The following is a 25150-nucleotide window of genomic DNA, read 5'->3' as shown; positions in this document are numbered from 1 at the left end:
CATTCCCTACACTTGCAGATGAACTCAGATTTTACAGATTTCTGCAGCTACAATGAATTTTACTGTTCTAACGACACACAGTAACTTTTCTGTCATCTTCTGGTTTTGGGGATTTTTTTGTTGTTGTTGTGCCATTTCACTTTTTCAGAGAAAGCAAATAGTAAACGTACCTGCTCGGCATAAGAGCAAAAGCAAATCTGAGAAGCCTGATATTAAACTCTAGATTTAAGAATGGCAGGTCTTGTACTGTAATAATTAGCAGTTTTACAAAATTGTTAACAAAAAGATTCAGCAGAGAGCATTTCTGTATTGCAGCTAATCCCATCCTTGTTGTGCCACTGCACACCCGTTATTTCTTATGAAATTTCACTGTTTGGTTATTACCTCATTCCTAAGTTCTAAGAATATGCTGAAGGTTTTTGCTTATGTGTTTTGTCTAGGAATGCTGGGACTAAGATGCAGGGATTAAAGCAATATATGACTCCAAAATTAATATTTCATAGAATCATAGAATGGTTTGGGTTCGTAAGGGCCATTAAAGATCATTTAGTTCTAACCCTCCTGCCATAGGCAGGGACACCTTCCACTAGACCAGGTTGCTCAAAGCAAATCTAAATCTCCCCTGTTTCAGTTTGAAACTGTGACCCCTCGTCCTATAACTACACTCCCTGATAAGAAGTCCCTCCCCACCTTTCCTGTAGGCCCCCTTTAAGTACTGGAAGGCCACTAGAAGGTCTCCCCGGAGCCTTCTCTTCTCCAGGCTGAACAACCCAAACTCTCTCAGCCTGTCTTCATAGGGAAGGTGCTCCAGCCCCTGATCATCTTCGTGGCCCTCCTATGGACCCACTCGAGCAGGTCCATGTCCTGCTTACACTGGGGCCCCAGAGCTGGATGCAGCACTGCAGGTGGTATCTCACCAGAGTAGAGAGGGACAATCATCACCGTCAACCTGCTGGCCACACTTCTTTTGGTGTAGCCCAGGATGTGATTGTCTTTCTGGGCTGCTGAGCACACATTGTTGGCTCATGTTCACTTTTTCGTCCACTAATACCCCCAAATCCTTGTCCACAGGGCTGCTCTTAATCCATTCATCCCCCAGCCTGTGTCTGTGCTTGGGAATGCCTCAACCCAGGTGCAGGACCTTGCACTTGGCCTTATTTAGCTTCATGAGGTTTGCACGGTCCCACCTCTCCAGCCTGTCAAGGTCCCTCTGCATGGCCTCCGTTCCCTCCAGGATGTCAGCTGCACCACACAGCTTGGTGTCATCTGCAAACTTGCTGAGGGTGCACTCAGTCCCACATCCATGTTGCTGACAAAGACACTAAACAGCATCAGTCCCAATACTGAGCCCCTGTTTGCAGATATTAGTCTGATCTCATGTAGTTTTGTAGCCTATATGGGCACTAGAAATGCTGGTGCTGTTGCCAGGCCCATGGCACAGCCCAGAGCTGGGGGTCTGTAGGGGTAGCTTGAAGTCATCCATCGTAACTCATCTTCCCTCTTTGGCTAGGAATTCTCTGCTAAACACTTGTGCCAAGTATGTGCCCCAGAGTCCTTTCCAATTAGATGATCCAATGAAGGGTTTCAGACAGTCAAAAAAGTGAAATGCTGAAGCGATGGTCTGAGGCTCTGCCATATTCTGGTTTTCATTAATTCTGTCAATATCTAAAAGCTATGAACAAATCACCAGGAGCTGGGGCAGTTCATTCTGTGAGATTTATTCACAGTGAATTTTTCAGCCACATTGCTTAAGAATTTGAGAAGACCAAAATAAAAATGGGACTGAGCATCTAAGCCAGAGCACTCTGATCCAGAGATGCCTGAAGTCAGTAAACTTTCATCAGTTTCTTGTGTCTTTGATTAACACCTGAGTGAAAACTTAGCTGTTTACAAAATTTGATTTCAATATGATTTCTGTACCAGCTAAAGAATAGAAAATGTATTATTTCTTGAGTGTCAGAAGTTGCTTTGTCTTTTGTTCTTCTACATTTAAGGAAGGGTGTGGTGGTGGTGCTTTTAAGGTCTTAATTCAAATTATGATATGCACCTATGATTGACGCCAACGTGGGAGAGTTTGTGTTAGAATAAAATAGCCAGCCTGATGCCTCAAGAAATTACAGATCACTGAGTCAAGCCTCCCTTAGAAAAAAGAATTTTATCCTATTCAAAGAGACATTTTTCCTTAGGTATTTTATAGCAGAAACCTGTGCTCTACTAAACAAAAAGAAAAAAGAGCTCTTTGCTTTAAAGAACAAGCAGCCATTCCTGATGCTCAACGAATTGTTTCATCAAAGAAGGAACGGCAAAAACCAAACGCATAAATAGTGTTGTGGGTTTTTTTATGACTGATAAGTAGCAATCCATTATCTAATCTGTCAGAAACAGCTTCACGATGTCCATAGGAAGTTTCAGGGGTTTGATGCTAGTAATGTGTACTTTGAAAAGCTCTAATTTTAGTGTTCTGAGCTATGCATTAAGACTTCTGTCGCACTCTGACAAGAAAAGGCATATTAGCAGGATTTTAAAATTTGTCTGAAGCAGATTTTACCAAGATGATATAGCACCTGAGTTGTAGGACAGTTTAAAAGTGAAAATAGTGCCAACAGAGCTGTTTGTCTATCTCAGAAATGCTTCAGCTAGCGTATGCAAACTTTTCACAGACTGTTTGTTTCCTTACTGAATTGAGCTTCCTGTCCCCAAAAGCATTAAAAGTAGGTCATGACACCTTTAGGGTTTTTTTAATTTTGAGAATACTTTTTCTTCTGCCATCTTCCTTTTGTACAGTTGGAAAAGTTTTCTCCTAGTTTAAAAAAAATAAGTTAAATGTCAGTCAAAGACAAAACCTGCAACTTTTCCAGCTAGAAAGTGTGAAACAAGTAGAAAAATAGTAGGAGGGGAACTTGGCAGAATTTATGCTAAAACACTATTTACTGTATTAGTACTTTAAAAAAGGATTTAAAGCATTTCCAAGGTTGAATGCTACTCAGAAATTAGAAAAATACCAATTTATGTGAACATCAGCTTTTGTAATTCAAACGATATATGTGTATGAGTTAGGACAGTGTCTATTTTACCCTTCACTGACATCTGGTATGGAAAACGTCAGCCTATGTAGTTCAAATTGCCAATATCAAACAACTGAAAAAAGGATGCTTCATAGCATAAATCATAGGGTGACCTTAATAATTACCAATTAAACCTCCATCTACTATACCTGTCTGGTAATACATCAGTTTATGTTATGATTCTGTATTACAGCTGCTTTTAGTTCTGAGGTCTATTTATATTCAAGAAAAAATGGCTTGTATTCTTTTAATTTTTTTTTATCAGCCTTCTTTGAGAAGCTGGACAACTGTCATTGGTAAAATTTGCAGATAACTAGAGGAGCTAGTTGTCTACTGTAAGAAGGCAGTCTGGATTAATTGATAAACTAGGATTTGAAGAATCGGTGTCTTATAGGACAAGATGATTATTTGGATAGAAGATACAGATAGAAATTCCTTGGATGAAAGAGACTTAAAATTGCTACCATTTTTCTTCAATCTACTTACAGAAATTTGCTTTCCCATTTTCCTTTCTTGGGAAAATCGTAGTTTGCTGTGACACAAAAGCTGTTTCTTTTAAACAAAACTTTTTTGGTCCTCTGTTCCCAGTGTTTGGTCATTCTAACAGCAAAGAATTGGTTTTGCTGCAACCCGTGACTGTTGCTTTTCATTCTTTAATTGTGCACCACCACCAAGCAGTCTGGCTTCATCTTCTCTGTAACCCACCCCTCCATCAAGTTACAGGCAGCAGTAAGATTCGTCTTCACATCTGCCCCTCGTAGCTGAACGAATCTAACTCTTTGCTGGCTATGCTCTTGCTAATGTAGCCTGGGCTACAGGAATATAGACCATGCCAAAAACCTTGCTAAAGTCAAGCAAACTTCTGTCTCCTCATCCATCAAACCAGTCCTCCTTACCACAGAAAGCAATCAGCAGATCAGGCAGAAACTCTTTGCCAGCTGTTCTTCATCACCTCCCTGTTCTTTGTGTCTTTGGAAATGCCATCCAAAGGGGTTTGCTCCATAATCCCTTGAAGAACTGAGGTTACTTTCACCAGTCTTTGCTTCACTGAGTCTTCTTGTGCTTTTTGAAGACGGGTGTGATGTTTGCCTTTTTCCTGTCACTGTTTCGTAGTGACGTCCACCAGCTCCCTCAGCCTTATTGAAGATATCCAATATATGTGCAGTCCCGTGGACTCATTTGCTTGTTTAAGCATCCCCTCATTGATTTACCTGTGTCATGGCTAGTACTTCATTCCCCTAGACTCTGACGCTAGATGCAGGAGCTGGAAAGTCCAGGAACAGACCTCGCCAGCAAAGATTCAGGCAAAGAAAGCATGTACCCTGCCCATTAAGCAGCAAGCTTGTATTTTCCATAGCCCTCCTTTTGCTGTGGAAATGCCTGGGTAGCCTTTCTTTCGGTGCCTTCATATCCTTAAATCTCCTAGATGCACGTAAGTTCACCTGAGCGCGACCCAATTTCCTGCCCGCTTTCTGCAGATAGTTGACAGTGTGCTAATTAGCAACTCGCCTGTGAACTCTCTCCAAAATCCGATGATTGTGTTTCCGTCTAGAGTTTAGTAGTCTTGGTAAGCAATCCTATCATGGTGTTGAGGTTGAAGAGACCATCTTCAGGCCTGTCAGGCAGGTTATTTTATGTAAGGAGTTGCTGTTTATCTAGGCCTTCACCAACTGTGGTTTTGGCTTTTTGGTTTACTTTTTTTTGTTCTATGACTCCTTTTTGACCTATCTCCATTGTAAGTAATGTATCATAACCAAGGACAGTCAGGCCTATAGGGAAAGGTTATATCTTTTATAAGACCAAATTATACAGCTGGAAGAAAAACAAGAAAGCTTTTTTGTCTTAGAGAACTTACATTAGTTTTCTGAGCCCAAAGCTTGATCTCTCCACTGACTATATCACTTGATCTAATAAAAGATATTACTCCTCTCTACAAGCCTAGCTTGTTCATAGAATTGCAATAGCAGAGCTACAATGACACTTCTGTGTGAGTGGGGAGACAGAGGCCTACGCAATTCAAAATAATGTGTGTATGTTAAGATTAGCTGTTCAATATACTCATTCTGAGCATAGCAATAAGTAGCACAGAAATAGACTGGGCTGCTCAGAGATTTTTTTTCAAAAGAGATATGACCCTAATATCTGTCTGAAGATGGAAATAGAAGATGCCAGTGCATCTAGACCTGGTAGAGTGGCTTAGACCTTGTTTTTGTCACGGAAATAGCATGTAAGAAGGAACTGCAAAGAAATGTTAAGGAAATTCTCTTAGCTACTGAAGTGAGATAATTATGAATCCCATTATCCAGGGGAGAAGGGTGTTAGTGAATATATTATAGTTTAATACACTGTTAATAGTACTCTGAGTTTTCAAATCTCTTTTAAAAAAAAAAATCATAAAACAACTAGACAGACTGTTTTGGGAGCCAGGGGCTTGGATTTACCACTGCTTGTTTGCCTAAGGACTTAGTTTTGATTGTTCAAGGATTTTAAATTTGCTAAAAACTCATAATTACAGTTACCAAGAGTAGGACAATCATGTGCTATGTAATGCTTACACTAAGTTACTGTTAATTCTTACTTTAGAAAGTATGTAGTCTATATTTTCATGGGTTCTAAAGCTGAGAATCAAATTGATAAATGGAGATGTTCATGCCAGAAACCTGATAGTCCAATCACAAGACAAAGATGTTCTGTAAGAGCAATGTGTCCAGCCAAATAAACCAGCATAGTTTTCTGATTATTGAATGCTCTGGAGAAACTGCCTGTAATCACCATAACAGGAGCTATTAGAGGATATTATTCCGTGAATAAATTTGTAGATGAAAAATAGATTAATAATTCACTCCGTTTTAGTGCATCTTGCATAGAGGCATTTTACCTTTCCTATAGCAGTACAAATTCTCATTTTAATGAGTGTTTTAATGCAATGAAAAATAAGCTGAGCATAAATCCCAGGTGTTGTACTAAAAATGGAGACGTATTCAGGACCTGCTCTAGGAAGAAATATAGTTGTATTTGCAGGTGTGGAGATAGGATTGGATCCTCAGCTAGACTAGTGAGGTTTATTTTCACCGAAATACTCTGACTTACACCAATGAAGACTTTAGCCTTGAATGCCTTATATTCAGGTTCACATTTGCAAAACGTGATTGCACATTAGGAGTGCAATGAAGTGAAGGTTAAATGGATAATATATAGCTATGTCAACACAGTTAATGAAAGTGTCTAGAGTAAAGTGTTTAAATCTGAACTAATGCCGACAGCCTTCGTCTCAGCTTTAGACAACAGATAGATACCACACCAGGTAATAGGCTCTTTTGACTTTCTATTTTATTTCTCTTCAGCCTGAAGTAGCAGACTTATAGCATAGTACCTGGGATTGCATAGATGGAGGTTAGTCTGACAGTGAAATTTTAAAAGACTGTGATATTAATCAAACAACAACAAAAAAAAGTAGGGGAAGTTAGTGTTAAAGTCTTAAACTATGTTAATAATGTCTCATTTCTAAGTTTAGGTAAACTGGTAACATCTTTGTCATGACTGTAATGGAGATGAACACTCAGACAAGAGTAATCCAGACAAGAGTCAGCTTTCAAGCAAGCACTCTTAGCCCAGAAGATATTTACACCTTCTCTAGTGTGGCTGTTAACGTTAGGGCCTACTGATCGGAAGATAATTAGTTTCCCCACGGAAAAGCTTTGAGTGTGCATTGGAAGACAATGCAGTGGTACCCACGGGTTGTTGAGAAACAGGACTCCAGGATCCCGTTCCAAGTCTATGTCTAACATTTGGGGGACATTATTATTTTTGAGTCACCTTTCCAACAGAAGAAATTTCTCTATTCTCCTGGGAAAGAGCTTAACATATTTACTTTCATCAGCATAGCATAAAGGCTGTGATTCTGGCATATCCACAGGTAGATCATACAGAGAGAGAATTCTTGGACATTTCCAGCCCCTCAGGAACTGATTGTACAGGAGAAACAGCCTGGTAGCTATCAGGCAAACAACATAAACAAGGTATAGCTGAAACTCGGGGAAAAATGAGGACAAAATACTTAATTTCAGTTATATCTCTAATGATAATTGTGATTACAGTAAAAAGCTCCATTAGGTAGTTCCCACCTCAGATTGTTTACGTTCGTATCGAGTGCTGTGGAAATAGGAAGCAGCAAGCAATCAGGGCAAGTATAGTAGCTGTATGTGCCCAAAGGGCAAATACAGCATCTCCAATGTGTTCAAGAAGGTAATTGAGCCCAATTACTGATTTGTTAATATAATCTTAAAATAGACATTTCTCATTTCTTAAAAGCAGTAGATCTTTTCAAATGGAAAGATGAGTTTCCATTCCATTCATATTATCCCTCAAAATTAAATCCTAGAAACACTGTAGTGATGAGCACAATATAACTACTTAGCTGGTTAAATAATCACTGCCATATATGCCACAATATGTTCTTAGAAGTATCTTTGCAATATTAAACTAATCAAAAAAAATCTCAGTGGTTTAAAGTTCTTAGTTTCTTTACATAATTTCAGCATTGTGCGTGCTAAACAGGATCTGTTGTGGGAACATAGTGTACTAGCAAATAAAACTTCCGTCCTTTGCAAGATAGTTTTATAATGTGTTTCTGTAGTTTTAGTTACTAAGATATATAGCTAATTTATTTTTGTGGCAAATTCCAGTGTCATTAAAGCAGTGATTTTCATTTGTAATAAAAATGTATTTTACTGATTCAGCTGTTCTAGAGAGGGCCTATTAGAAGTGTCAATTCATCTTTTAAACTAACAGTTTACTATTTTCCACAAGGATCCTTTATTTAAGCCTTCAGGTATTCTGCTGCATATCATTTACCATTTAAACGTTTATGATATGTAAATTGTTCCAACAAGCTTATTTACCATAGTAAGAGCAAATACTTGCACTATATGGAGCAATTTGTAAAAATCACTCACAGGGTCAGCCATTCAGGTTCTCCAGAGCGATCTACTCAAAACGTTTTCTCTCGGTAGGGAAAACTCAGCTTTTTCCTTCCCAAAATTCTTTAACCTTCCAGTTTTGTCCAACTGATAGTAAAGTGGAAGAATGGGGCTTTTTTGTTAGCACAAAGACTTCTTAGAAACTTTGTATCTAGTTGTCAGAGTAGTTTTTTATGCATCAGAGAGTGACTCATAGCCTCCCTCTGTAATGCTATTTTATTGTGGTGCTTTTTGAATTTTTCGATAGTACATAATAGGCCTGTAGAAATGTTTTGCTTTTTTACAAAATGTTATACTGCTCATCTCAGCCCTTCTTTAATAGGCATCCTTTTTTCCCCAGCCTTACTTCAGTATATGAAATTTACGCTCACTCATGCCTCTTTCTCCAATACAGAAGCACCCATTCCTCTATGTGGCTCCATTGAGCTAGCTACTAACAGATCCTGCTAGGGCTTAGATATTCTTCTGTGGAGCACTGATTAGTAGTAAATATAATGAGCTCCAAACTTGCCTTAAACCATGTATGTTGTGTAATGCTCACAAGCATAACATAAACCTTTTAAACAGATTTCATACAGTCTGACTCTCAGCTGTGATTGCTGTACAGCACCACCACCAGCAAAAACCACTGTGTGATCAGAATTTTCCTGGTTGTCAGATGATGATGCTTCTGAAGGGTCACTGAGGGCATCATTAGAAGGCCATAGGAGCACAGGTCTGTCTTAGGGGACAGCCTTTCTGCTACATAATGGTGTGGCAGAAGTTCTGTGGTACATACAAAGGATTGTCTGTGAATGTATTGTCTGTGCTGAAGGTGAATTCATAGAGCTGGTAGTCAGAGAGGAAATTGCTTTTGATCATCATCAGTATAACATTTGGTTATCAGCATAGCAGTTCTGTCAGGGCCTTTAGCACAGAAATAATTTCAGTAACAGTTTGTTGATGCTAAAAAGGCCTGTGCTTTGGAACTAAGGCTACATCATCTGTAAGCAAAAAACCTTAGATAGGATTATCTGGACCCCGTGGAGAGAGGGACCCCTGGTATGAGACAGATCATGACCTAGTTCCTCAAAGATTTCCTATTCAGTGCTCGTAGCCCCTGTGCTGATCTTTAGGACCCTAGGTGAACACATCCACTCTCATTGCAGTTGCATTTTGCGGGAAGAAGTTCCTGTTTGTAATCTGGGTTGTTGGTCACAACCATCTCCTCAAATTCACTCCTGACCTCTCTGTTCTCCACTGTCCCAAGACTCACGGTTCAAAGACAGTCTTCAGAAGAAGCTGTTGCTTCTTCTCAGCTGTTGCTTGGTATGATACTCTGCTTAGTCACTGCTATGTAAATTTTTTGGGTTTTCACTGTCAGTTCAGAAAGCTGCTCTGTGCTGAGGGAGTGGAAGAAACACCCCATAACCTTATTTTCTTTACTACCAAACTCTCAAAAATATATGATCCACTAAATCACTTGTAATATCTGGTCCATAATGCACTGAAAACTGGTGACACTTTAGCCATACAGCCTGTGAGTGTGGGTTATACTGGAATAATATTTTCTAACATATCAGTGACAAAATTCTGCTTTGATTTACTAGTCAGCATCAAGCTAGTACATCTGTGACATATCCAACTTAGCAAGCCTCTTTTTTTTCTGCCAACACTGAGAATAAATCTTGGACTTTAGGAACAGAGTATTGATCTATGTATAAGCAAAGATTGTTTCAATCTCTGTATTTCCCATTTAAGCATCACAGGAACCTGGACAATCAGTGGAAATCAGTTTATTGTCTAGGGCTGTGCTTGCTGCATTGTCATGTTAGCTTCTCTATAGTGAGAAACTTGAAGATAATATTCAAAAAAAACTTGTTTTGGTTTGCCCCTTTTCACCAAAGGTCTCCATTCTTTAGACACTCTCAGGAGTGCCCTCAAATATGCTTATCAAAATGGGAATGAGTTAACTTGGCCTTTCATGTGATTTTCTTATACTCTATCAGCAATTTTTTTTTTATTTTTATTTTTGTCATTGGTGTTGATGCTTTGTGAGCAGGTGTTTCATAGCCCCTGTGCCTGGGAAGCATGTTGCACTGGCACATATGAATAGGAGGTGCTGTCGTCAGATATTTCTTTCTTTGTACTACATTTAAGAAGGAGCTGGCAAATTCTTCTGTGCTGAACAAGAGTACACTGTAAGCTACTTTGATGCTGTGTAAATTTGAATAGCTTCTAGACAGATACAAATATGCTTTAAGATACGTATATCGTCTGTACTGAACAGTGGTGCATGTTCTCCTGCTACCTCCATACTAATTCCTTTGGCTCTCATGTTGATGATGAGAGGGTGAACGTGTCTGAGGAGACAAGGAACCACATTCTTCTTACCACACGTGCCTCTCTGACTTTGTATGTTGGATTTGGAAGGAGTGGTTTCATGCTAGTACATCAGTACCTTGAGTAAGGCAGTGTTGTGTTCTTCAGTGTCTGTTTCTTATTCTGTGTTTCATGCCAAAGTTAAGAATTATGTAACAATGCCAAACATGCTAAGTGTAAGTGTATATTTAAAAATGAGGGTGTCATTTTCAAAGGTTTTCAGAACATGTATTTCCATGCTACGTGCATCCTACAAACATTTCCTACTCTTTACCCAAGTTCTGTGAATGCAGCTCTTGTTTATCATGCATAAGGAAAAGCACAGCAGCAGTACTGCTGAAGGAGCATTCAGTAGCTAAATAAATAAATACATGTACTTTTGAGTAAGTAGTTGTGGAGTATTGCTTCATTTAAAATCTTTAGCCCACCAAAGAAAAAGGGAGATTCCCATATGTTATATCTGAAAAAAAAAAAGCGTACTTCATAACATTGTGCTTCATGTGAAAAGATAACCAGATGTAGAGTTTGCTGACACATTTCTGTGCAAGCGGTCATGTGATAATTCTGCTTCCACTTCAAAAATAGGGGTAAAGAGGTGCCACTGAGATTAGTCCAGATGTTCTGTAGCCTCATTGGGCCCCATGTGTGCCTAAACACAATGTTTCTTGTCAGCTGCCTTTAAAACAAGCACGCATTTCTTTAGTACAAGCACAGGGGTCTGTACTACTGCTCTACTACTGCAGTTCCTGGGCTAGAGCTAGACAACAGCCTTGCTTTTTGTTTCCAGCTTGGAAAGTGATGAAGCTAATACACAATTCTCCATGTGGATTTACTTCCAGAACTAACTCCCAGACTGCTAATTCTGTAGTTATATTCAAGGGGAGGTTTTTGTTGCAGAAAAAAGGCTAAGGTTCTTCTCAGCATGACTGCTTACAGAGCTGACTGCAATGCAGTGTGGAGATACCCAAGTAACTCAGCACTGGCAGCAGTCTGCTGCAGAAGCAGTGCGTTCAGCATAGGCCAATTTACTCTGCTCTGAAGGCTTCACTTATGTGCTTTATTGGCCTGAGTTTGTTCAGAATCCTGCTCTGTAAACCCACTTCTCTCCAAGTGAAACAGTGCTGGGTTTGTTCTATGCTATTACAATTTTGATTTATTTCTGGAACGTTGCCCCCAGAATTTTTGAGCTCTGCGACAGCGCAAACAGTTTTTGTTGATATTCCAGTTTGTCAAACACTTTCTGAAAAATCAAATCCCCAAAAAACACATTACTAAGCTGAAGGGAAGTCTGGGAATCTATTGAAGAATATTTGTGTGCTCACAGGGAACTGATGAGAAGCTGAAATGTGCCACAAATGTTTTGTTGCCACCTGTAGAGAGGGAGCTTCATGCGACCCAGTGGAAAACAATATTTTTCATTGTTTGTCACTGACCAGGATTGATCAAAGGTTTTACTATGATACAAAAATCTTATATATTGTGATCGAATATGAGCTGGAGTAGTAACTTTGAATATTTTTCTCTTTGGTTTCATAATGATGCAGTGGCGTCTCAGCACAAAATGGACCAAGTTCAATTATAAACACTGATTTTTAAATTTCTTTTTCAAACCTTACATGATTTAGATAAAAGACATCCTTTTAAATTTTTATTATGCTCAATGAGAAAGGACATGAGGATTTGCAATTAAAAATCAAAGTGACTGTATTTAAACTGCATGCAAACCTGAACTTACTTGGTGTTATCAATTACCCTGGAATAATTCATACATTAGTGAGCAAGCTTTCAGTGTAAAATGAAAATGATATTAATCAGTTTTACTCTGGCAGTATGAAGAACTTTCATAGACTAAAGGAGGGTTTGCCTCCTGAAGAGAAAAGAAAGCGTGTGTATGTTTGTTTTGGGGAAAGATTATTACTTTTTCTTTTTTTTTTGGAGGAGGAAGAGTATTCATTTCATTTTAAGTTAATTCATTTACATCACCTGATAAATTATAATAAGGTGATAACATGGACTCTAGACAGTAAAATATACTGTTAGAAATCATATAAAAGTAGATGTTAGACTTAATGACTAATATCTGTCTTCAGTGAAACTTTTCCCTTCCCAACTTCCTGTTGTTCGTGGTGTATTCTGGGTGATATATGTCCAAGTCAGGTCAAATCATAAAGTATGAAAGGCAAGTGTGTTAATCCTCTTGGGTGGTTACTGTAGCTGTTGACCAAAAACCCAACCACTAGCAACATATCAGCCTTGTCAGCTGTTATGCTCTTACCTCCATTTTCAGCAGAAGGAGAGCAAAACCTGCCTCATCACAAAGGTCGTTTTCGCATTCAGGCAATGGCAAAACATGCCAGTAGCCTGCATGCATGTGCTTCCTCTGAGCTCTGGGTTGTGGTATAGGGCGAGTGAAGGACAGATACTTTCCCTGTGAATGCTTGCTGCCATGCCATCCCTGAGCACCACTGGGATTTCCACGGGAGTTTTCCTGCACAGCAATCCACAGTGAAGTCACCAAATGGCACAGGGGTGATGTCCATATTGGGTCAAAGAACAGGCTTTTCTGAGTATTTGACTTTAATTGAGATATGGTGGCAGTGGGAAAGAGATCACCATCTGGCTTCTTAATATCCTTGTCTGGGTCTTTTCTTCAGACTTGTGTAAGGATTTCAGAGGGCAGGAGTGAAAAAAATATGAAAGGTGAAAGCAAGAGGAGCAGGGCTATACAGTAATGTATTCTGTTAAGTCCCATCTCCCTCATAACACAAAAGGAGAGGGAGGAGTTGAGGAGAAGTTTCCCGAGATAACTGCCTGAGAGAAAAGGAGATCCAAGGGTTAAAGAGAAAGCAGAAAGACCCAAAGTGATTTGAAAGATGAGTCAAAGCTGAATGAAATGCAAAATGAGGTTCCTTTACCAACACAACCCTAAAAAAAAAAACAGAGCAAGACAGGGAAAAGACACAGGAAACAGCAGGGAAGATCAAGAGAAAGAAAAGCAAAGAGGAAAGAAAGTATGCTGAAAGTGCAGAGACGTGGCAAGAGGCACTGCAATACGGGAAAGAGCAGGGGAACCACTGGGGCTACTGAATTCACAGAGAGGACTAGAGAAGGCAAAAAGGGTGTTTTCCAAAGATAAAAGCAAAGATACTTAGAAGTGGGAAATTATAGATTAAAACCATCAGATTTCAAATAAAAAGGAAAGTAGTAGTAGAGAAAGCAAGCTAGAGATGAAGGGGGAAAAAAGTGAGGGACCATTAGAATGACACTACTGGCTTGGGGAGATGGTTCATTATCTTTGAGATGTGATTTTCTATACTTTCTGGAAATCATAGCATTAGAGTTCCTCTGGAAGCTTGGCCTAAGTGCTAAGCAGGAGCATACAGTGTGAGAACAGCTACGCGGTTTATGCTTTTTTCCCCATATACGCAACATTTGTCAGTGGTCTAAAACATGCAATTATAACGTCTGGCACCAGTCTGGGTGCATGAGTCCTTGAGAAAATATTGAGTCAAGATCTGATAAGCAAACAAGCAGCAGGTTACCAGCAGGTAACTTTTCATTACCTTCTTTATTTCATTCAATAAGAAAAGGAAATTTGGCCAGTCCCAAAAGCAAAGCATTTTATTAACTGTGTGCAGTGTTATTCTGCCATGTGCTTTGGCCTTGAGGAAAGAAAATCTTACTTAGGTCACTTGCACTTGTGCCTGTGATTAGTTAATAAAACAAACAGACCACCTTGACTGCTGCAATTATAATCCTTAAACCACTGGATATAAAACTAGACTTGGGTATTCCCATTCTCCTAACATAGCTTGAAAATAACAGAGCAAGTCCAGGGGTAGGTCGTTCCTTCTAGTCCAGATACAAATTAAAGCAATAAAGCATACTGTACAAAATAATTAACTGAATGCACAAAACTATGTAGGTTTCACCACATAGAATATAGGAGAAACAAGTGCTGCTATACATTATCCAATTTGTTGAACACAGTATTTTCTATTGATTTTAACAATTTATTATTTGCTGACTATTACCTAAGCTCCAGAGAAAGGAGAAGTTAAACACAGAAAGCTTTCCTGCTAACTGATCGTATTAGGAAATTGCTGTGAAAAACAAAACTGATCTTTGTTTCTTGAATGAAGTCCAGGAGTACAAAGGCTCTCAGTTAACTCCCGGCCATCAGCCTTTTTGCAGATTTGGTTGACCAACTGTTGGGTGCTGGCTGGGGAGTTGAACTGAAAGGACCGTTTAACCAGGTGACAGAGTGTCCAGCTGAATTTTACATAACTGACAGTGTCAGAAGGACAACTGAAAAATATCTTTTCTGGCATTTCTTCTGTGACACATAGTCTTTCATCTATAGGATTTAGTCTCTGATTTCTCTGTCGCTGTTGGAAATATTAGACAACAGCTGACAAGAGGCATCAGGAATACTCTGTGTGAAAATATTTCTGTGTTGTCCTGCTTGAATTTGCCTAAACAGGTATCCTAGAAAATTTTGTAAATGCTGAATCCACACATCACAAAAAGAACCCTTTTTCTTCATTATTTTTTGTGTTGTATTCCATTTTGAGCCTTCCCAGCACACCTGGGAGTTAGAATCTCCTACCTGAGCACTGTTTCATGACAGCTTCATGATGTCTTTTCCAGTTCTGTGAATTTATTATGCTTTGGGATGGAAAAGGGTATTATTAACATGCATTTCTTCTGTTGAAGTTGTATCTTGGGAAAAGTCAATTCCTAAAGCAGGTTGAACCTGGGTGAAAATTGAGAAGCAGGTTTCTGAAGAACACATGGGTACTGCAGGCACAGAGGCTGCTATTTCTGTGGGTGACCAGCTCTCTTACAAACTGCTAATGGAGTGGTTCCTTAACAGGGCTCTGTGGTGGGCATTTCCACTGGAAATATTTGTCAGGCTGTCTGTAGTGAAATCAAGATCTTGTTCTTTTTTCCTTTTTTTTTTTTTTTTTTTAAATGACAGGAAAATAAAGGAAAGAGGAGTGACAGCAACCCTCGTGTCCTGATCGATTCCAGTTGCAGATTTAATGGTGTTTTATCTTGCAGATTGCCCTTGCAGCTTCTCTAGAGTGTTTTCTGCTCTTGACTGTTTTATAGTGTTTCTGTGATGCAGTCTGAGTTCAGAGGTGGTTGCATTGCGGTGCTGAATGAATCAGTTCCTGTATATTTGCTGTATTAATTCAAGTAACAGAACACTCTACACTCTCCTGTAGTGACAAGTACTTAAGTAATGCATTTGTATTAGTGTTCTGGTTTTACTTATTTTCTGTGATTGTCCTCAACTGTGATCACACTGGGCCAATGTATTTTTCTTGATTAATTGAAAGTTTTCATCTGCATTTTACTCTCTCAGAAAAAAAGTGAAAGCTCTCAGGTATTCAGCAGAATTCACTGATTTCATGGAAAGTAAGGGAAAAAATCTGGCTGCAAACTGTCTCGTAAAGGCACTACAGATTTTCACGTTCCAAGTTCCTCATAAATCAGTGTTTGGAAATTGCAGTTATATATAAAATGGATTTTGCCTATTTTAATATCGATATACAGATTACACACCTTCCATAATGCATAGTTCATAGAGGAAAAAATTTCTAATGAGGGAAGCTCAGGTTTTGGCTCTGCCAGCAAAACAGGAGAGCAAAACCCATTCTAATAATGATAGAGGGGATAACAACCTGGGAGGTGGGATGATCAGAAAGAGGTTGTAAATTGGGTACCAAAAGAAGCAGAACATTGACAACTTTTGCTTCTTCATCATTTTATATCTGAATGTAGCAGAGTGAATGCTGTTGTTAGAATAAATAAAATAAACTGCAACTGAAGTACAAAGCGCTATCAATGACAAAATTCATATGATATGAAGATGACAAGTATTGTGCTCAATAGAGAGTTCCCATCACCCGTGTTTTTCTCCACAAATCAAGCAGAATTAATATGAGATTCTGTTATTGCCTGGTCTATTCTCTCATTTCAACTATCAGAGACAGAATAAAAGATAAAGGAAGTAAATGCAGAAGCCACAAATGTTTTGCAGAAGCGGTTAAGTGAGAAGTAGAGCAGAGAAGGTAACTTTGTACCACCCCCATCGGGCTGTGTCAGAAATGGTTACATTTGCTCCTTGCTGCAATGACAACCTCAAACTGTCATCAATAAATGTTGATTCATTTTCACCTAATAACAGTAAGCAGCTCCCACTCAAAATCAATTTCAACTTTATTGACAAGGCACTGCACGCTTGTCTTCACCATGACTGCACTGCATAAAGGAACAATCGAATTGAAAATTCAATGAACGATAATTGAAATTAAAATATGCCTTTTTATAGGAAAATTAGCACTATGCTAAATTTCCAGGTATCAGTTATGTTGGTTTTTTTTTTCCTTAAAAAGGTAGAATGGGTCTTGCTAAAAAGTTAATTATATAAATATGTACACATTAATGTACATAATTAAAAATGTACCTTAATCTCAAAAGGGTACAAAGGGTCTTCAGTAACTTCCTAACATTTTAAATCTGGCAAATGCAGTACAGTTTCTGCAGTAATTATACTTCCAACACATTTGGATATGCTAATTGGATCTAAGTTTTAATTAGTTTCTTTATGTGACTAAGAATGACAATTGCCAAATTAATTTAATGCACTTTTGTTCTGAACTTAGTGACATTTTCAATATTTTTAGTACAGAAAAAGTAGACTATCAAATGCTTTGCTTTATAGGATGGCAGTGACTTGTCACATACAGTGTATAGTGCACACACTTCAAATGCATTCACTACAGTTGATGGCACTATTGCACGCTACACAAGTCAGCAATTAGGTAATGTAGCTCCAAGTGTTGACGGGCTTTGCCAGAGGAGTGGTGAGGGCCTGGAACGTGCCAGCAGTCCATCCACACTTCTGTGGACAGCTAGACACACAGTGGAGATGTAGAAGAAGCAGAGATGGCTACCATAATCTGCTGTTGTCTTTGTGATCAGATGGGAACATGAAGTGAGGACACCAAGCAGTGATCGTGCTTTTATTTAGAAATAGTTGTTGGAAAGATGAGTAATTGCAAGGGATTAGTATGATGCTTCATACCTTAGTTTCTCCTCATATCCTATTGCTACTTCCAATGATTTCTGCTGGAGTTGTGAATCCAGTAGATCCTTGATTTAGTTATTACTTGAGAGTAGAAGTATGCTCAGCATTACCCTTTCTCATTCCCTGACAATAGTATGACCTTAACTTCAGAGTGGGAAGAATTAGGACAGCTCTGAGCACTTCTGAAAATGGCAGGGAGAAATGACTATGTTGTTTTAAGGCCATCTGCTATTGGGAAACGTAGAAACATAGAATCATTTAGGTTGGAAAAGACATTTAAGATTATCAAGTCAGACCTAACCTCTATATCATCGCAGAAAGGTTTGGGGGTTTTCCTTTTTGAGGGATCCATTTCTTAAGGAGGCATCATCAAAGAATTTATGTGAATATATTGAAATTAAATAATCTAGAAGTTGTTCTAAAATAGCCTAGCGGGTGTAATGAAGAAAACAAGTATTTCAAGTGGTCAACTTAAATTGCTAAATGTGTGTACTCAGAGTTTGTTCCTTGTTTTCTGTCTCACTTTGAAAGATCTGTGAAACACATACACAAAGGCTTTCCCATGAAGGACCGAAAATAATGTATTCTGTAAATTTGTGTTCCATCACGATCAGCAAAGGTATTCCCCTTCTTTCACAGCCCCCTTCAGCTGGTTCAGGCACCCTGCTATTTCTGTGAGTCTGTTGTACAGTAATGTTTTGGATGTTTTACATTTGATATCTCTCACGGATTATAGGGTTGAATTCTCTGAGAGCCTAGTCTTAGTAGAGGCCACTGGGCCCAGCAGTGACCTACTGATGTTAACCTGGGTTTTGTCAGAGCAAGATCTTTTGTGCCTTTAAATAGGGACATGAGATCACCTGGGTTTAGAGGCTTAAGTTAGCTACCTGAGTCAGAAGATGAGCATCCCTCATAGGTTTCATGCATGGAGAAGGCAATTCAGAGCAAGAACTGGTACCTGCAGGTACCTACATCTATGACTACATAACGGTTTACATAGGTAATTAATATACATGCCATAATCCTCTGAAGTCAGTCAGACTTTGTTGGGTTTTGGATTTAACATTGATAATTGTACAGGCCAGATGAATGTGGTAATGAATTCCAAAACAGAAACCAGTAATGTTTGTATGTGGTGCGAAGGGGTGAGTGGTTGTTTGGTCTGTTTCTCTGTACCCAAGATAAGTATCTACCATCATGTAAAAATGTTGGCAAGTTATATTTTCAGCAAAGATAAATTACAGGTCACTATCTGCTAAATTCAGATTGAAAGGCAGTTAGTGCTAGAGACATCTGTGAGATAAGGCTTCTGTCCATAGAAGCCCAAGAAATATGACGCCAATGCAAGGCGTCCCGTAGCTGAATTCCTTTTTCTGCACCATCTGTTGCAGTCCTGTCTCAACACTGTGATGTGCCTATCCAATGGTCTTTTCTTCAGTCGTCTTTAAATGTGATTTTTAACCTGGCTAAAAATCACTGCTGTTTCATTGTCAATGAGTAGTATAAGCTTTAATTAAAACTAATGTAATTCCTTTCACCAGAGTTCTGCTAGGAAAGATGGGCTGGAGCAGACAACGTGCTAAAATTATGGTAGCTATTATTTCTCCAATTAGTGTATTACTGAAAGTAAGGTAGAAGTATTGTTACAGCCATACTCTGAAACAATAGATACACACCCAAACTCTGGATGCTCTCATCCGTTGCACACTGGTATTTAAAAGCACAAACTGATGTCCCTAATTGCTTCATTTACAATTAAAGATGAATCTGTGTGCAAGCCCTTCGCTGACTTTCCATCCCTTTGATTCCAGAAAGTGTTCTGCTTATTTCGTACATTCCTGCTTAAAGCCACCTAGGAGGAATGAGTGGCAAAGTTTTAGGGGCAATGAGGAAATTATTTCTGTTCTCTCTTTCAGCTCGGCTGCTGGAATCCCATCACTGGTCTGAATGGGTCACTAACAGACAGAAAGTTGGAGAACAACATGCGAGGAGTGGTTCTGCGTGTGGTAACTGTGCTGGTAAGCAGATCCTCATCCTGTTGCACTAGCAGGAATGTATTTTCTGCCTCTTGCCTCATCTTTTTATTAAGTAAACTATTTTAACAAGAATCGGTGTTCAAGTATCTGATTTCAGCTTGTCAATACCAGAGCAACAGAAAAATTTCCACAAAATAAAATTATTTATCAGTACAGTTCTTTTCGGAGTGAACACATTAAAACCTGTTTCTTCCACAGATACATACTACATTAGATAACACAACCACATGAACGGATAAAGGGCAACTTTAAGTGCCCTGTTAGCTAAAGTTACCCAGCTGAAACCCTAAATGATTCATAAGATGTAGCTGCCTTCCAATTACCTTGCCAAATTGAGTGCAGTGTGACACAAATTGCTGCACTCAGAAAATATTCAAGGTCAGCTTAGAGTGAGTAACATTATCTCAGTAAAACATCTGCTGTCCCCTCCTAGCTCTTCTTAAGCCAGGTTCTTCCCCCGTATGGACACCTTGCATTAAGCAGCTGCAGCAAAGTTGTTGGTTTAAAGTTGAACGGACACTGTCTGCCAGAATAGGAAGGTATTTTGTGATATGCAATCGGTGTATTCTCTGTCATTAACTTTGGCTGCATGAGCAGAAGTTCTTAGAGTGGAAAAAAAGAGAGAGAGAGAGAGAGAGAGGGAGAGAGAGAGAGAAATTAATATGAGATGACCTCTTTGGACCTATGCCTAAACACAAGGTTGACCCAGGGCTGCAGAACTGTAAAGGTTCTATTCAGCTACTTCCCTCTCTTTACTGTCTACTTGTGTTTTTCGTTACCAATTCAGTGTTTGAGGGCGTAACCACTTACTTATAAAGAACACAGCAAGAGTGGTTTCCAGAGTTTGCGTTGCTGACATTGCATGATGAAGGAAAACGCTCAGTCAGGGGTGGAAAGTGAAATCACCAGACAGTGTCAGTGCCACAGACAGAACAGTTTTGTACCCCTCAATTATTTTATGGGTCTTTAAAAGCTATTATCTGTCAGGGTGTCCAGACTGTTCTAGCTCTTAGTACACTAGAAAACTTCCTGTGAATAATATCTATAAAACAAAACAAAAAAACCCCAACCAAATCAGAAGGATGAATGTAAAGAATAAGACAAAGGGTGGGGGGTTTTGTACTTTAATTGCATGTCCGTCAAAATAGCATCGTGGTGGCATTGGCTGATTTTCGTGTTTTGCCTGATGCTAATGTTAATTGATTCAGTATTATTTTCTATTGACAAAAATGATCTGTGGATGTTGTCCAGCAAAATAAATTCAAATTAGAGTCTTGGAATTTTTTTGTCATATTTCTTTTTCTTCCCTCTTTTCCTACTCTATTCCTCTGATTTCATCCCCAGTTATTTTAGTTAGCTTGCCAGAGAGCATTCTTCTTTCAAGGATGAATATTTAGCAACTTGCAAAAATACAAAAAAGTCATTAGTTATGCCCGTAGGATTCTATACTAATAACAGAAGGCAGACATTTAAGTTCAGCACACAGCACATGGCAGTTCAGTCTCCTCACTGCAGTCCTCATGCACTGCCTCATGTGAGCACACAAAAACCATTTGGTTTTATTGACAGTTTTAAAGCACAACTGGTGACAACTTCCATGCACAAGTAGTGTAAAATACGCTTAGTCTGAACTGTATTTTGTTAAAAACTGCTAATTTATCATTTTGCTAACTGACTCTCATTTTATGTAGAATGTGCATTGAAGGCAATTTATGGGGAGGTGTAAATGATTCATATTGGCTTCATAGCATAAAACTTCCTTTATTCTCTTAAAATCGTAGAGGCTTTGCATGGCTGGTCAGTGCAATGTAGGCAAAACTGACTGAACCACACTGCAAAAGGAGGTTCATTTTACTCAGCAAAGATGAGAGGCAAGGCTTTTTTAACTCATGAGCCAGAAACAATATTTTTCACTAGCAGTTCCCTTGACTGATGGTACTTTCCCCAAACTGCTAGAAATCAGGAAGATAAAACACGACTTCTCCCTCATCCACAAACTCTGACGGCTGAGAGAGAGAGAGGCAGGCAGACAGACAGACACTGACAGAAAATCAAGCTACTAAGCCGAAGCCTGAAAATAAGTTGGACAGTGCAGATGCCAGAATTGCAAAGTGCTATTTCTGACCTCTTCTAATCTTTGCGTATCCACAGATATTGCTGCCAGCCCTGTGGGTGACAGTGTATTATTTAGGGTGCCTACCCTCTAGCAGTTTCTCTTACTGCTCTTATTATGCATAAGTAAGGGTTATTCATGACGATATGCTGGCTTCTAAATAGCTGTCAGTCATTAGCATCGTTATTTCAAACATGTATGTTGCTATAGGATAAATTCATAGGACCTTGACTTACTGCTAACTATAGCTTGGTTCCCATCTTTATTCACATAGCTTATCACAATGGTGCAATTATGTTATTTTTACTGGAATAGAATGAACAAATAGACATAATATTTGAATTTGAGTGAAGTCTTAGCTGGGATGCCATAACACTTTTTTCTCGGTTTAAAATTAGGCTTTTAGTCCCTCTATTTGTTTTCATTCCATTTAGAAAAACTTGTTCTTAGAAAAACTTGGTCAACAAAGACACTGACTACAATTTTATTTTAAGCTTTACTCATTTTACAGCTATTAGGAAAGAAAATTTGCTGTTAAGGCCATCACTTTTGTGAAATAGAATAAAAATGTCAAGTTGCAGTTTAGAGAAATCAACAGAACTCCTTCAGGTAAATCAAGGCCATAGTCATATGTGGAAGTGCATTTGGTTTTATATCTGCTGGATAGGACAAAACTGGAGATTTATATTTAACCCGTGTGATGAAAATATGTGATTCTTGCCTTTGATGTGAGTGCAGGAGGGATTTCATCCATTGACTTTATTTTTCTTCATATCATACTTAGTCTTCCATCTTTCTCCAAGTTCTTCAATTAAGTCAATATACTTCTGTTAAAAGTAAAGAATCTATTTTTGACAATGGATGACTAGTTATTGTTATCATTGTGCCAGTTTCTAACAGAATATTCTTGATCTGGGGAAACAAGAAGGCTTATGTTAAAATCAAATAATAATACCTTTGAATATGAATAGGTTTCTTTTTCATTGAGATTTGAGAAGTTAACATTAATTTGTTAATTTGCTCTGCGAACACTTTGAATCTCTTCTGTCTTTCTAGACAGCAACCCTTCTCCTCTTCCAATTTCATTTTGTTATGCCTTCAGGTTGGAAAGGACTCATTCTAAAAATTGCAGTAGAATTTGAGAGGATAGCAAATTGCAACACCTGGGTTATACTGCATTATACTTATTATGAAATGAAACATTCTGCAGTCTGAAAATGATAAATGATTGCAACTAATTTCCCCAAAGCGGTCCTTCCAAAAGCAAGTGTTGAACAATACCCATCATCTGCATCCATCTACTAATGCCTCTCCCTAGATAAATTTAATAATTATGGGCTATGTATTTGCAGATCCAAAACAAAATCTCTTTTTGAATATGACAGAATACAGTATGTCCCCAAACTGGAAATCTCTGGTTTCATTTGGCAGTGAATCCTGGCTCCTCTGAAGTTAATGGGAATTCTCTCCCTTCTGCAAATAAGTATAAGAAATAATTCTTTATGGTTTATTCTGAGGGGAACTACAGTCATGCCTTGTACATGTGATTTAACATTTTAATCTGACTTGGATTAATATCACACTTCCTACACTTCTAGAAAAGGTTTAATTTGTCTTGCTTAAATATTAAATGTCTTTGTCTTGGACTGCTTCCCCACATGCAGCTGAAGTTTGAAATTTGTGTTTGACAAGTTACTTTTAAGTTCAAGTGACTTGCTGGTAAATTTCTGAAATGTATTCTGAACTCCAAACAAATTCAGATTGTCTTGAATGAACAATTGTCCTAGAACAAATTTAGCTAGATACACATTTTGGCTATTTCAGTTTATCGACTTCTTTTTCAGCTGCTCAGTCTTATTGAAAGGGAGCTAGAATACAGCAGATAGTCTCATAATATCATTTTAGTAGTAGTGGCAATTAATGAATTATTCATATGAATGTTAAGCCATCAAAAATGGAATGAGATTTGGCTTGTTTGACAATGAATAGGCCAGCAGGTATTCGGAAAATCACGTTTCTAAATAAGCCCCTGTTGTTTGAAAAAAGGAAAAAGTTTGAAATCTCTGTTTTAAAGAATTAACACCAGATTGTACAGAGCCTTTTCTGAAAGTGCATAAGCTATAACTTCCTAATGGTGCAAAATGTATTTATGACTTTACATGAAAATTCAATACAATTCCCAAACAGGAGGCATGTATTTTCATATCTGGATGCTTCCGAAAATGCAGGCAGGATGAAGGAAAGAAAAATTAACAGCAAGCGATACTGAATTGTGCTTTGTCATACATACCTGTGCACTATTTCTTGAGGGTTATTACCTAGTTTACTTGCACAGAGCTAAATGGACTAGAGACAGTTTGGTGACCCTTGGCTCCAGGTGGGCACTGTGTGACATGGTGTAGTGAGAGGGCTGGCAGAAGGCTAGACAAGCATAGGAAAAAAAAAAAAAAAAGCATCATTTACACCAGGGAAAATATTATTGTATGTGAACTAGTTTAATTCTCAATGGTTAGCATGAAATGCATGAGCTTTTGTTGCCTAGATTAGCAAAGAAACAAACTTGAAAGCCGACAGTATCTTTAGGGACATGAGCTGGCGGGAGGTCTGCATCTTCAATCCCTTTTCCTATTGAACTTACCACTCAGAGAAAAGATAAAAAGTAAGATATGAAGCTAAGTCCTGGTTTTAAAAGCTGACACTGTCTTTGGGATTTGACTTCCAATGCTGGTTTTAACAAAGTAAAAAAAGTCCTTTCCAAGAAGCTGGAGTAGCTTTCAGAGTGATAGGAAAAAGGAAAGGCATAAGAGAGATGAAATAAGACAGTGTTTAAGCATATGCACAGGAACAAATGGTCACAAGTGCTAAAGGATGAAAAAAAATGGCAGGACAAAACCACAAGTGAATGACGGTAAAATAAATATCTACTGCAGCAAAAATTATGTGTGGGATACCTCAGGAAACGCTGAATAAATATTTTATAATAGTGTAAAACCAGAACAGTCTCATGGATAACGCCTCTTCCATTTTCTCCCACTTTTTAGGTGCACACTTTTCTCATGTAGTCCTGATCCCTTTCCCCACTTCTGTGAATCTGTCTTCATTCTGTCAGGCTGCACTTTCTATGCACCAGTGCCTATAATCTTTTAAAAAAAAAAAAAATTAATTAAGGCATGCATTATACTAAATTATATGTTGCTCTGTGTCTCAACATTATTGACATATTGGACTATAGTGCATCATAGTGAATTTCCTACGTCTTAGGAGGTAGTAAGCTTAAGAAACGTTATGTGACTGTCTTCATCAGTTGTAGTATTTGTGTTTTGAGTGAACATATTTTACCCTTTTATCTGTAAGGCATAAATGCTTCTGTGATAGCTATTCATGCACCCAGTTCGAATGATAGAAAAGCTGTGAGTAATGTAGTTTATTCTACCTGGAATCTGTCATAAAATCTCTGTATGCTATAACTCAGTAATGTATTTAGTATATATCATGTG

General features: G+C 38.5%; 1 protein-coding gene across 2 annotated transcripts in view; it reads left to right on the top strand.

The window, feature by feature from the left end:
* The window catches only part of GRID2 (glutamate ionotropic receptor delta type subunit 2), a 730540-nt gene that overhangs the window by 559775 nt on the left and 145615 nt on the right, over positions 1–25150 (top strand). For both annotated transcript variants that reach the window (XM_086464050.1, XM_086464049.1), the window contains one exon: positions 19421–19522. In XM_086464050.1, coding sequence (XP_086320176.1) covers positions 19421–19522 — 102 coding nt within the window. The remainder of the gene's footprint in view (positions 1–19420; positions 19523–25150) is intronic.

This window comes from Leptosomus discolor, chromosome 4, assembly GCF_034619465.1.
Source record: "Leptosomus discolor isolate bLepDis1 chromosome 4, bLepDis1.hap2, whole genome shotgun sequence".
In the NCBI taxonomy this organism is placed as follows: Eukaryota; Metazoa; Chordata; class Aves; order Leptosomiformes; family Leptosomidae; genus Leptosomus; species Leptosomus discolor.
This window is presented reverse-complemented; position numbering and strand designations above follow the sequence as displayed.